The sequence below is a fragment of the Prunus dulcis genome, chromosome 2 (assembly GCF_902201215.1).
Source record: "Prunus dulcis chromosome 2, ALMONDv2, whole genome shotgun sequence".
NCBI classification, from domain to species: domain Eukaryota; kingdom Viridiplantae; phylum Streptophyta; class Magnoliopsida; order Rosales; family Rosaceae; genus Prunus; species Prunus dulcis.
Genome location: NC_047651.1, coordinates 22,699,805 through 22,712,266, shown reverse-complemented (window position 1 = coordinate 22,712,266; position 12,462 = coordinate 22,699,805). Strand labels below are relative to the sequence as shown.

Here is a 12,462-nt window from a genome sequence, read left to right as displayed (position 1 = left end):
ACAGCTACATGGTGTCACCAATTCATTAAGATCATGAAACATCAATCATGTTACAATTAGTCATCAGCAAGCAGACATGTAGTTTCTGATTGTTGATAAAAGGCGTTTCTCACAAACAACGGTGATAAGAAATGAACTGAACATGCGCGTAGACAACTGAGTTTAGCGTTGCTCATAGTCTTGTGTGCTCGTGTTTCATTTTCATAGAGAGATTATGCTAAGATCCTGACCTTGACTATGACAATTTCAGCAATGGGTGAATTCCTCCATCCTGTCCAAGTGGTTGGGAAGTGCATGATTGACCAGTTGACCTTCACCAAAAGGTAACGCAAAATACAAAACAACAAGTCCAATGGCTACATTCCACGCGTCTAATGGAATCATTTCACACAAGTTTTTCTGCTCAACCAGGAGAGTTCCAGCGCGAAAAACAGCTAATATTATTCAATATTGATTATGATGCCAACCTTCGAATATTTTTAATACATGACATGACATGGCTCCGTTGAGATGCTTTTCAGCCTTCAGCTTTCACCTCAATCAAAGGGCAGCAATAGCAAGCAAGCCCGAGGAGCAGAAACGACGTAGTTCGTAACAGGCCAAAAAACACACAAAGCGACGCCGTTTGGATGTTTTCTTTTTTCATGGAGTCCGCCCCCGCCACCCACTTTTGCAAGTGCACCATACCTGATCTTATTGTAACTTGCAAAATCTTGAGCAGTTTGTCGTTTTTAGCGACTAGCAACCTCAAATTCAATGGAGGGTATTTGATTACAGAGGTGTTCAATTTATGTTCGGACCCAAATTCAAAGCTTCTTCCACTCTCTTATGTTTCTTCGTCGTTTTTTAGGTATGCCTTAATCTTTGCCTTTTTGTATGTACAGTAGATTTTACATTTCTTCACTGTACTATTAAGGTTGCATTTTTTTATCTGATTAATTCTTCTTGCATATGTTCATCTGGGCATCAATCATCTTCGTTTTTAATATTAAAAAAATGTGTAAATTTTACGTTCTGGGTGCTTTCTCATTGTTTCTGTGACTACTCTGTTGATGAAAGGATGGTTCTTTGAATCAGTTTCTGGATTTTGAAGTGTGATGCTTACCTTTTTCGTTGTAAAATTATGGTTGTTAATTAATAATGATGCTTAGCTTGTAAGGGCTACTGTGGCAGCCTCTTGTTCTTTACATGAGGTTATGCTCATTTTTTATGTTTTATCAACTGGGTCGAATTCTATATATGATATTTTACTCTTGGTTAATGGTTTTGGTTCTTGGGGTTGCTTCCGGGGATTAAAGTCTTTTGTTTCAATGTTTCTTTACTCGTAGATTCCTTGCTTCTCCTCTTTCCGAGAACACTTTTATGCTCAATATTCCATGTGATGTATTACCCGGATTTCAACTTTCAACCTCAGTGGAAATATTGAAGAAAACGTACACGTTGGGACCTTGATGCCACAACTCTGATATTGGTTGGAAAAATTTGTTCTTGATTTGAAAATGGTTTCAACTGAAAATGGAAACCACAAAGAGGAAATTGAAGAATCTAATGGCAGTGAAGTGAAGGCTCAGATCCCCTTTGACGTTTCAATATCTCAGAAGACATTGTTAAGCAATGTAAAGTCTCCAAAAAGGTTCCCTGATGCTGTTCCTAATAGAATAAGGTTCCTCAAATTTGGTTCTGCATCTGCAAGATTCAAGCGCATAGCTGAGGAGAGAGATGAGATCTCAAGATCTGTGGTTTCGATTGGTCATGGTTTTAAAGAACGAATCAACGGGGTTTTTTCCCGGAAAATTGATTGGGTTTCACTCATGAAAATGAGCAAACAATGGATTAGGAACCCAATGAACATGGCTCTTTTTGTGTGGATCACCTGTGTTGCTGTTTCAGGTGCAATTCTGTTTCTTGTCATGACTGGAATGTTGAACAAGGCAATACCAAAGAAGTCCCAAAGAAATGCATGGTTTGAAGTCAATAATCAAATTCTCAATGCACTTTTTACTCTTATGTGTTTGTACCAACATCCAAAGCGGTTCTACCACCTTGTACTTCTGTGTAGATGGAAACCAGAAGACATTTCTAGACTTAGAAAGATTTACTGTAAAAATGGGACTTACAAGCCACATGAATGGGCCCACATGATGGTGGTTGTTGGTCTTCTTCATTTGAATTGCTTTGGTCAATATGCTCTTTGCGGCTTAAACCTGGGTTACAGGAGATCTCAACGACCACCCATAGGAGTTGGAATATGTATAACTTTTGCTATTGGTGCCCCTGCATTTGCTGGTATATACAACATTATCAGTCCCCTTGGGAAGGATTATGATTCAGAGTTGGTGGATGAGGAAGCACAGGTTCGGATTGGCACCGATGAAGGACAAGAAAGGTTAAGGTTAAAATCATTTGAGAGAAAATATTCTTTTGCAGCAAGGAATGAACAGCGTGTCGTTGAGAATAGACCACAATGGAGCGGAGGAGTACTTGATATTTGGGATGATATTTCTCTAGCATATCTTTCACTGTTTTGTGGTTTTTGTGTGTTCGGCTGGAATATGGAGAGGCTTGGATTTGGGAACATGTATGTTCACATTATGACATTTGTTCTGTTTTGCATGGCTCCCTTCTGGATTTTTAATTTGGCTGCTGTTAATATAGACAATGAGACTGTTCGGGAGGCTCTTGGAGTTACTGGACTTGTTCTCTGTGTATTTGGTTTGCTCTATGGTGGCTTTTGGAGGATCCAAATGAGAAAGAGATTCAGTTTGCCTTCTTATAACTTCTGTTTTGGTGAACCAGCACTGGCTGATTGCACGCTGTGGCTTTGCTGTTGTTGGTGCTCTCTTGCTCAGGAAGTGAGGACTGGGAATTCCTATGACATTGTAGAAGAAAAGTTTTATAGAAAACAGACGGATAGCGGCAGCCAGCTACCAATTTCACCTTTGGCTCGTGAGGATGGAGTGGTTGAATTTAGATCTGCTCCAAATTCTCCTCTGGGGAGCTACTCAAGCCCAACTAAGTTTAGCGTTGGTGGTTCTCCAAGTCCTAGCAGACTTTCAAAGGGATTTTATAGTCCAGATAGGCCACTTTCCACAGTGAAAGAAGAGTCTTATGTAAGAGGTAAGGATGAAACTATGACCCCACCTGCACCCTCGCTGATAGAAAGGGAGGGTACAGAGCCCCACAAATGAAGATAGTATTTCTATACCGTTGTGATTTGTATATGAATTTCTGTAGAATTAAATTTTTAAACAAGTTTCTTTTGTGAGTGTTCAAATGCATCAGTGTTTTTTGTTTTGTTTTTTTCACCATTAGTGAACATGTGATAGTTGATAGTTTAATAGTACATTCTGATTCAGTCACAAATAAATGATCTACTCTATTAGTTCCACTGAGCAATATTTCTGTTGGAGTAATATAATTGCGCATTTCTCTCTTTCTATTGCTTTTATCTGACTTAGAACTCTTATGTTTACTGTGTATGACTGAGTAATATATTTGTGGTTTTCTTTCTCTTTCTTTTACTTTTAATCTATTGAGAAAAAAATATTTGATTAAAATTCTTCTTATCTGCGTTTTTGGTTGAGTTTCTGAGAATGGTTTGGCCTGCTTAAAATCTCGTTAACTTTTATATGGTTTTGTAAAAGCGGGAGTCAACTTGGAAGCTCTTCTTTCTTATTCCGAAACCATAACGGATGCTTGGTTTTTAGCTCTAGACTAGTCTTGACTTCAGGCAGTTCCACCCACTAGGGGTTTGGGTTAGCAATGAATTATATGAATGATAACAAAACTACAATAAGTAATCTAGTGGTTAAGACTGGTGACATGCAGATGGTAAAGAGAAATAGCTTCTGTTATTGAGGCACAACGGACTATAAAGAGCAATAAAGTCTATAGTGGATGTTGGTCACACAATTAGAGCAAATTGAATAAAGTTCAGAAATACTTATCATTTTTGCTCAATCATCTACTGATGATATTCAGGATGGATGATAACTGGAAAAGAGAGGACACAGTTTGCAAGACTTTTAAGCAGCAGGGTTTTGACAAGTTTTGGACAATATTAGGCAATGGAAACCAGGAAATGTTTTGTCCAATATTTAGGAGTCTTTTTCTAAGAATCACAATGAATGCAAATGCAAATAGAGGTGGTGAAGGAAGGAAGATGTGTTGATCGATGAGTACATGCTGAGGTCACCACAAACAGGAGTGACTGCGATACTCATGGCTGTTGGGTTTACTGTCTTGTAAGCTTACATGGTGGATATTCATGTTTGCCAGTTTTGTGTTTTTTATTTGTTCCCTATTTTCTAAGAGTATGATGGATATTCATTAGAATTTGGTAACTAAGGTGCTCAAATTACAGACTTCTAGAATGGCATTTACGCCATATATGATCCACTCCTACTAGGATTTCTGGTATTATATGGCAGCAAAGAGGACATGCTTTCATTAAGCAGTGACATGCACGTGGAGTTGGTACCATGGCTGCATGATGACAGGGGTCACCTGGCCCGGTGAAGTATTCTGGTAGGAATTCCTTTGTTTTGTAGTTCATTTGTGGGGCTTGCTTGCTTATGTTAGGTTTAGGGTCTGTTTCTCATCATAATTGACAGCCTGCTGAATATTAGATAGCCTTGGTTTCCTTTGTAGCTTGAGAGTGATCTATGGAACAATTTTACTTTTGTTTTTCTCCACCGTCAATCAGCATAAGCAGAAACCAAGTCATTTGCTCTTGTTTCGAACTCTTCTTACATCCTTCTGCTTTTTTACTTGTCTGGCAAATTGTTCTTTTCACCATTTTTCTTTTTCAATCTTCGACTATTTATTTTCTTATGAATTTTCAGTATAAGCCCTTCCCTAGCTACGCCCATACTCTTGTGCAGGTTCTTTTGCCAATTTTGTATGTTATATGCAGAATTGTAATTTGTTAGATGGGTTGGGTGGTAGTTTGGTTGCTTGGCATGCTTTGAACAAGTTGACAGTTCGTAGTCTATAATTTAATATTTGGTGATGTTAGCTGCCAAAAGCTTCCATGGAAGGCCGGTACCAAAAGACGACTGGGAGATGATGAGGACTCCATGTTTTCCTGAAATGTTTAATATTTTAATCAGGTTAAAATGTGTGCCATATGGAAAAAAGCACATCCACCGTTTTAGCACCTTCATTAACCTAAAGCTGGGTTTAGTTGACTATTTTTGTTTACTTTCCTTTGATTCTGTGTGTTTATAGGCCCATTAGTAGATAATATAGCTTACTGTATGTCTCATGGTTTTGTTAATACTTAATATGCATTTCTTTACGAACACTGCTCGACTCCGTATGGTGTAAGAAGTCATTTCTCCTCACACACAAATTAGAAGACGAAGAAGAAGTCAAGTATTTTTCTTTCTTACTCGATAAAAAAGAAAATTTCATGACAAATGTTTTTGGGGATTAGGTAGTTTCTTACCTGCCCGGGTTTTAAAGAACCCCCAAATTGAAACCTACCAAAACCAAACCTATTTACTAGCTCTCCATGGATGAGTAAGGAGAATCCAAAAGGCATTAAAGTTTTCTCCAAAAAAAAGAAGATGTGATTCCAGGGAAAGTGACGAAAATAATATCGGAACCCGCTTTGGTTGCAATACACAACTAGTGCAAGTCTTTTGTCATTTACCATGCCTTACAAAATACATATTACCTACAGTGGCCAGTGGCCAGTGGCTAGGCATACGTGGCATCCTCTATGACATGAATATGAAATGAATCATGGCGACCTTAATTTACCTTTCAACTTGTTCCTTTTTGACTTTGGTGAATTACTTTCAATTCAACCTATTTAGTATTTACTGTGGGTGAGTGAACCTGTTGTTTTCAAAAAAGTGAATTGAGGAGGGTGTATGGTGGAGAGCCATGTTTGGTAAACTTGGAGCTGTTGTAGCTGTCTGATTTGGATCCCATGTTTTTTCTTCTTCTTTTTTCTCATTTTAATTTTTAATGGTTTGGTTCTAAATGAGTCAACTGACAGAACAATGTGGTCTGGATTCAGTGGCATCCGTTCGACCCAAAAAAAGAAAGAAAGAAAGGATTCAAGTCATCGGTGGCATCCAGTCTAGCATTGTACTAAATGCTAATTCATCATAATGGCTTTTTCTACTGGAGAGTGGACTGGACAATACAAATTCACTACTTGTCTCTGCTGGAAAATCCAAAATCAATTTGTCTCCATTATCATGGATGGGCGACCAAGTCCCAAACTGCTTTGCACTCACAAACATCCCCGATTATAATGGATTGGACTGGACCAATAATCAAAAGCTTAATGGGACGAGTAAAACCTCTTCTAAAGTAACATGTTTCATATACCGTCTTGGACTGGTTTTGAGACATCAATTTCTGAGAAAATTAATGGACAATTAGGTACTTTGAACTTTGAACTTTGAACTTTGAAGAAAAGCAATTTGATCCCATCCCATTCCATGACAGTCTGACCATATGAGCAACTAATAAACGAATAGCTTCCCTCACTCGCATCACACTGATGTCCAATTTGGCTACTATTATAATATGCCATTTTTGTGGACCCTTTTTGGGTCATTCACTTTTTTATTTTTTATGGAAAAGATGCTTTATTATAACACTCAAGAGTATACAGCAGCGACGATGAAAACATCCGAAACCCAACGTGAAAGTGAGGAACAAGGATCCTTCAACTTTACAAAGGCAAACCCCTCGCTTTCAAGTAAACTACGTTATTATTCTTTGCGTCGGTCCAGTTGCCCCCACCCTTTCGCACACTGCTGCTTTACTTTACTGAAAAGTTCGAGATCGATCGGCTTCACTTTTCAACCCCCAACTTTTGTTAACCCAATGCCTAAATTTCAAATTAAACAAAAAGCTACGTAACTGGGAAAAGATTGTCACTGTGGATTGGAGTTGCCAACTAATTTTTACCCACCCTTTTGGTTAAGCCACATTTTCAATAGGAATGGTAATAGGTAAAATTGGGGGTGGATATGCCATTCTCATCTTCATTCCTATTAATATTTTTTCCTTCATTCTCGTCTTCATATCCATAATATTCATATCGGGGATTCTCAATTCCCATCTTCGTTGGGGTATAGGTTCCCTGACCCGCCCCATTATAGAATAAAAAATCAATATAAAACTACTTTGTTGTAAAAAAAAATAAAAAATTTAGGGCAAGATGATGAATATATATAATATTTACGTATAAGAATGTTTACATATTGATTGGAAGTTAACTAAATATATAAGATTTGTATAAATTATATAAATATATTATATAATAATTTAAAATATAAAATTTAATCGGCACAATTACTTTAATATCATATTTATTATAATAGATATATTCTAAAAGAGGAGGGTTCAGGTCGGGGATTAAAATACCATCCTCACCCCTCCCTGAACACCATACTCAAAAAATTCTCTGTACTCGTCCCCATATCCTTTTTTATCCTTCATACCCGACTTATTTGGGTCGAATCCTCACAAAAACCCTTATCCGCAAAAAAAATTGTCATTCCTAATTTTCAACTTCAACTAATTAGTAACTCTTAAATAATTAGAAAAACAAAAAGTTTATCCTAAAAAATAATGCAATAGATTCGTGGTCAATAAAATAAACCCTTTGTGGTTTTGGTCAATGAAAAACTTGAATAAATTCGTAGCTAGTGACGACTCACGAAGCCAATAGCGTAAACAATTAAGATTAACTTCTCAACAACATATAAGATTAACGCATTAACGTAATTACCAATTAGGTTGGGTTTTGAAGCAAAAGAAAACAACTAGGTGGGCCCAATTTGTCAAGAAAAGTTGGCTTGACCGTTTCTCTCTCACGTGTCCCCCTCGCCCTTCACCTTCCTTACTCCTGGCGATACGCGTACCTATAAATAAAGCGCCCACCTATTCTCATGCCACGTAGTCCAGCCCACCAAACCCATCACAACACACCACGTCACCCATCCCGAGGCGCATCGAAATACATAATTGAAAATCAGCACTCTGATTGGCCAGTTCCAATAGCCTAATCGTACAAACGGGTGTAGAGACTAACCCAATCACCACGAATTCTATAAAAAGACCCCCTCATCTTCTCCCAAAAGACCATTTTCATTTCTTCACGACAAAATCTCAATACTTTTTCTCATTTATTTTCCCTTTCTCTCTCTAACTCCCCATTTCTGTGTTGAGAAAAGCTGCCTGGGTGCTTAGGCTAGAACTGGCTAACTCTCAGGAAACTCTGGAAGACAGTGATTCCAGTAATAGAAGGGTGGTGCTCGCCCTCTATGAAGCCCTGAGCTCGCGTGACGTACGCACGGTGCACCAGATTGTAGCTCCGGACATCGAGTGGTGGTTCCATGGTCCGCCGACCCACCAGTTCTTGATGCGCCTCCTCACCGGCGACCAAAACGAATCGTTTCAATTCAGTCCCCAGTCCATCGACTGCTTCGGGCCCACCGTCCTCGTCGAAGGCTGCGACCGAGATTGCTCCATCTCGTGGGTCCACGCTTGGACCGTCACTCATGGGATAGTCACCCAGGTCAGGGAGTACTTCAACACTTCCCTCACCGTAACCCGCCTCGGTAACAACACCTCTCCCTCTTCCTCCGCTCAATCCTCGCCGTCCAGCTTCTCTTCCAAGTCCTCCTCATCGACGGCCGAGATTACATCGTTCCATTGCCCGTCCGTTTGGGAGAGCAGCGTCTCCGATCGGGTCGGGAAGTCCGTGCCGGGTCTGGTCCTCGCAATCTAAAGACCACAATAATCCCCTGCGGGCCCCTGTGCAGCGGGATTCTACTTTAAGTATTTACTAATTACTAAATAAGAGGGTGCTGACGTGTAGGCACCTTATGGGCTGAATCTACTGTGAAATTGCGGTGCCGTAGTAGAAATGTAAGCCCCTTGCTATGTGTTGTTTGGTTTGTTTGTGGTTGTTTTTGCGTTTTAGTTTGTTTTTGGTTGTTTGTGTCTCTGGTTCTGGTGTTGGGTGGAGCCAATGGGGTTGAGGAAACTCTTTTGGTCATATCCTGAAGCGTCTGTAGAATTATGGTACTCTCCTTTTTCAATAAAGACGTGTTTGTTTAATATCCTTTGGTGGTTTTGGATTCTTTACGAATATGCTAAGGTTTTTTATTTTCGTATCCTACAGATATATATTATATAGGCTTAAGCCAAGTATAAACCCATATACAGGAGGTCAAAAAACTAGGTTGAAGAACCAGTTCCGCAGAAGCTGGGTCAGTCTGTCACAGACTCGCAGAGTAAACTGTTTGTATTATTAATGAAGAGTTGCAGATACAGTGCCACCTCTCTCATCTTTTGGTAAATGAACTGCATTGACTTGTCGTTTAGCCAGTGAGGATGGAGGATTTGAAAGTTACATAGTAAATTCGTGAGCGAATTTCATTAATAAATATTAAAAAAATACACCTAATCAGTATTCAGATCCTCTGATCATGTATTGAAAATTGGGCTCACATTCATTTGAATCCAACTTAAAACTCTCTAATGAAACAACTACAACTAGACCGATTGACATTGATGCAAGATTTTGTCGACAATCTCCACCAGTATTATGCGACAATGATGAATAGTCAATATTATCACTAGTTGATTTCAAAGTGGCGAGGTGGTGATTGTTGACTCGTGAGTCCTGGACTCATGAGTGATCATGGTTACTTCTAAAATAATGTGATAAGCTCTCCGGAAATTGTAAAAACTGAGTAAATAGTATCCTCGAATTCGAAGGGAACTTTTCAATTTTTCTTTTGCATTAGAGCATCTTCAATTAATATGTCAAAAGTGTCACATAGATATTTAACGGCTAGAAATAACATCTGACATCACTCCAACCGATGTGTTAAAACTGATGTGGAATGAAGACTGGAGGTTGAAATATTATTTTTGACATTCCAAAAGCAAGATGTCAAAATAAAATGTTATTATTTATTCTTTTATTTTCTTTTTAATTAAAAATAAATCAATACTAAAATATAATAAAATAATAATTTAATTTGACATATCGGATAGAGTGTAAAGCTGTGCAAGATATCAAATTACCACATCAACCATCAAATTTAAATTTGATGTTTGGTATTTGACATCTCCCTTGGAGATGCTCTTATACGAACAAAACTCTAAGCCACGTGTGCGGTGGATATGCTCTTCCAGCTTTATTTCGTCCGATGCATATGTAGGGGCCGGTAATGTCCACGCGGACGTTCATACACAAATCACCGTCCAGCAGAAACGTACATTAAACATATCTTGAGCGTCGATCTCATCTCGTCGGACCCAAACGATTCAACCACTGGAAGAGATTTGGTCACATGTACATCGTGACAATCATGTTCTTTGTTTTGTGGGACCATTTATTGTGCCAGCCATTTGTGTCCATTGATTTTTAGGCCCCAAAACCTAATAATGGTCGTCCATTGTGTCGTTTCAATTATTTGTATGAGTTTTGTGTTTTAAAAAAACAAAGAACATCTTCGAGAGGGTTCTGATGTTCCGTTTTCGTTTATAGATTAAACTCCATAATAATTTATGATTAATTACTGCATTTTTTTATACCGAAGGTGAAAGACCACTACTCTGTGACACACTGTCATCAATCAAAGTTAAATGATTTAGAATATTACAAGAACTATATTATATAATTGATGAGGAGGAGAGGAGGTCTCATGATCACCCAAGCTTTTTGCAACTACTACGAAACTTAACGTTAAAAGGATGACATCAATCAACCCGACAAGATCTCAACTGTTCCTTGATTGGTCTTTTTGATCAACAGCATGCGATAACTTGTTTGTAACATTATTTTTTTTCAATATCGCATAAGCACACAGGTGCGCTAAAAATATAGTCCCACATCCACAACTTTCATTATTTTTTAGTAACAGAAAGTTTATCTTATTTAGATCAAATTTATGGTTTGAGGGAACAAAAATATGCTGAGCAAGAGGTATATTCCCGAACCACCTCTCAATTTGTGTGAGGTGGTGAATTTGGACCTAGTCTGGAACTTGTTAGGTATTCAACATTCGAATGGATCTTATGTGAAATTTATTCATATGTTCTCAAATATTCTATGAATTGTCACTCTCAACCTTTATTCAAAGTCTTATTAATATTAATAATTAAGAGAGGGAAATTAATTAGTTTTATCCGACCCAACAACAGGTATTTGCATATACACGCATTTAAATTGAAATTAACACTCTTAGCAAAACATGTGTGGGAAACCCAAAAAAAAAAAAAAAAAAGACTTTGATTTGAGATTTCCACCTGTAACCCACAAAGTTTTGTTCAAAAGGTGGGAAGTGATGATATCCTGAGAGGGCCATGTTGATAATTTGATGCTCCTATCCTATTAGATATAAAGACTGTTGATTATGGAAATTGATTGATAATTACTTGAAAATAAACCCACATCTAATTCTGATCACTGTTTGTTTTGGTTGAGAAAGGAGCTTATCAAACTGATAATCATTCCCAGGTCATTTTATCATATTCCATCCAAATCGTGCTATAGTGATTAGTATAGTCTAGTCACGTCATGTTTAGTCTAATCTCCACTAATTTTTTTATTGATTTCAGTAATTTCTTTACGCATGTTGTGGGGTAGGTATGAGAAATGGTCAATTTACTCAATTAATTAACAAGTTGTGCTTTCGTGATTCTCTTATGCAGCCAGACATGTCACATAAAGATACTTGTTTACATTCATTTGCACGTAAAACGTAGTTAACATGTGGGGAAGCTTTTTCCTTAACGTATATATGAGAAATTTGTTATTTAGATTTTTTTTTTTTTTGGTGGTCGAAAGATTTGTTATTTAGATTGTGGATTTACATATCATGTAATTATAAATTCCTAAATTTGAGAAGCTAACAAAATTAAAATATAATTATACGTAAGAGATGTGGTGTATATCAGCTGATTAAGATATTATGTTCAGCTCTTTTAAAATAATTTAGAATATCATATTATTAAAATAAATAAATAAAATATGAATCTTAACATAAACACGGTATTTACCAAGTCTTTGAGTAATGTATAATCTGAATCGGATTTGCGCAAGCTAAGGTCCAAATACACTTGAAGATGGCAATTACACAATTGAAATAGATAGCTTTGACTAGTTGCACATATTTTGCCAAAATAAGTAGTTAATTATCCCTTAAGATAAGCACGTTTTATCCTGAATTAATTAAGGGAAGAATCCATGAGATTAAGGAGAAAGATAGAAGCTTACGTATTTTCCAGAAGCATAAAAAACTAAAGCAGTGTCTTGATTCGGACATGGGATGCAGGATAGGATCGAAAACGAAGCTCATAAAATAAACACAAGTTGGGCATATTCAATTGTTTGCATTGCAATTGGAATATAAAGAATTTGTTCTTCGCTGCATTTGTCCAAATTGTCTTTGCAAACGCCAGACTTGTTGAAGC

The 12,462-nt window shown here is 37.6% G+C and overlaps 2 protein-coding genes across 2 annotated transcripts; both read left to right on the top strand.

The window, feature by feature from the left end:
- Positions 1-379: 379 nt before the first annotated feature.
- On the top strand, positions 380-3,398 carry LOC117619972. Its single transcript, XM_034350049.1, has 2 exons — positions 380-850; positions 1,329-3,398. Exon 2 carries the CDS (start codon positions 1,500-1,502, stop codon positions 3,186-3,188), a length of 1,689 nt encoding a protein of 562 aa, XP_034205940.1. The 5' UTR covers positions 380-850; positions 1,329-1,499; the 3' UTR covers positions 3,189-3,398.
- Positions 3,399-8,105: 4,707 nt separating this feature from the next.
- On the top strand, positions 8,106-9,097 carry LOC117618058 (wound-induced protein 1). Its single transcript, XM_034347686.1, has one exon. The coding sequence runs from the start codon at positions 8,393-8,395 to the stop codon at positions 8,759-8,761; it is 369 nt and encodes a 122-aa protein (XP_034203577.1). The 5' UTR covers positions 8,106-8,392; the 3' UTR covers positions 8,762-9,097.
- The last annotated feature ends 3,365 nt before the right edge of the window (positions 9,098-12,462 follow it).

Bases quoted from the DNA above. Each gene is read 5' to 3' on its own strand.
- LOC117619972 (XM_034350049.1), top strand. From the start codon at position 1,500: ATGGTTTCAACTGAAAATGGAAACCACAAAGAGGAAATTGAAGAATCT.
- LOC117618058 (XM_034347686.1), top strand. From the start codon at position 8,393: ATGCGCCTCCTCACCGGCGACCAAAACGAATCGTTTCAATTCAGTCCC.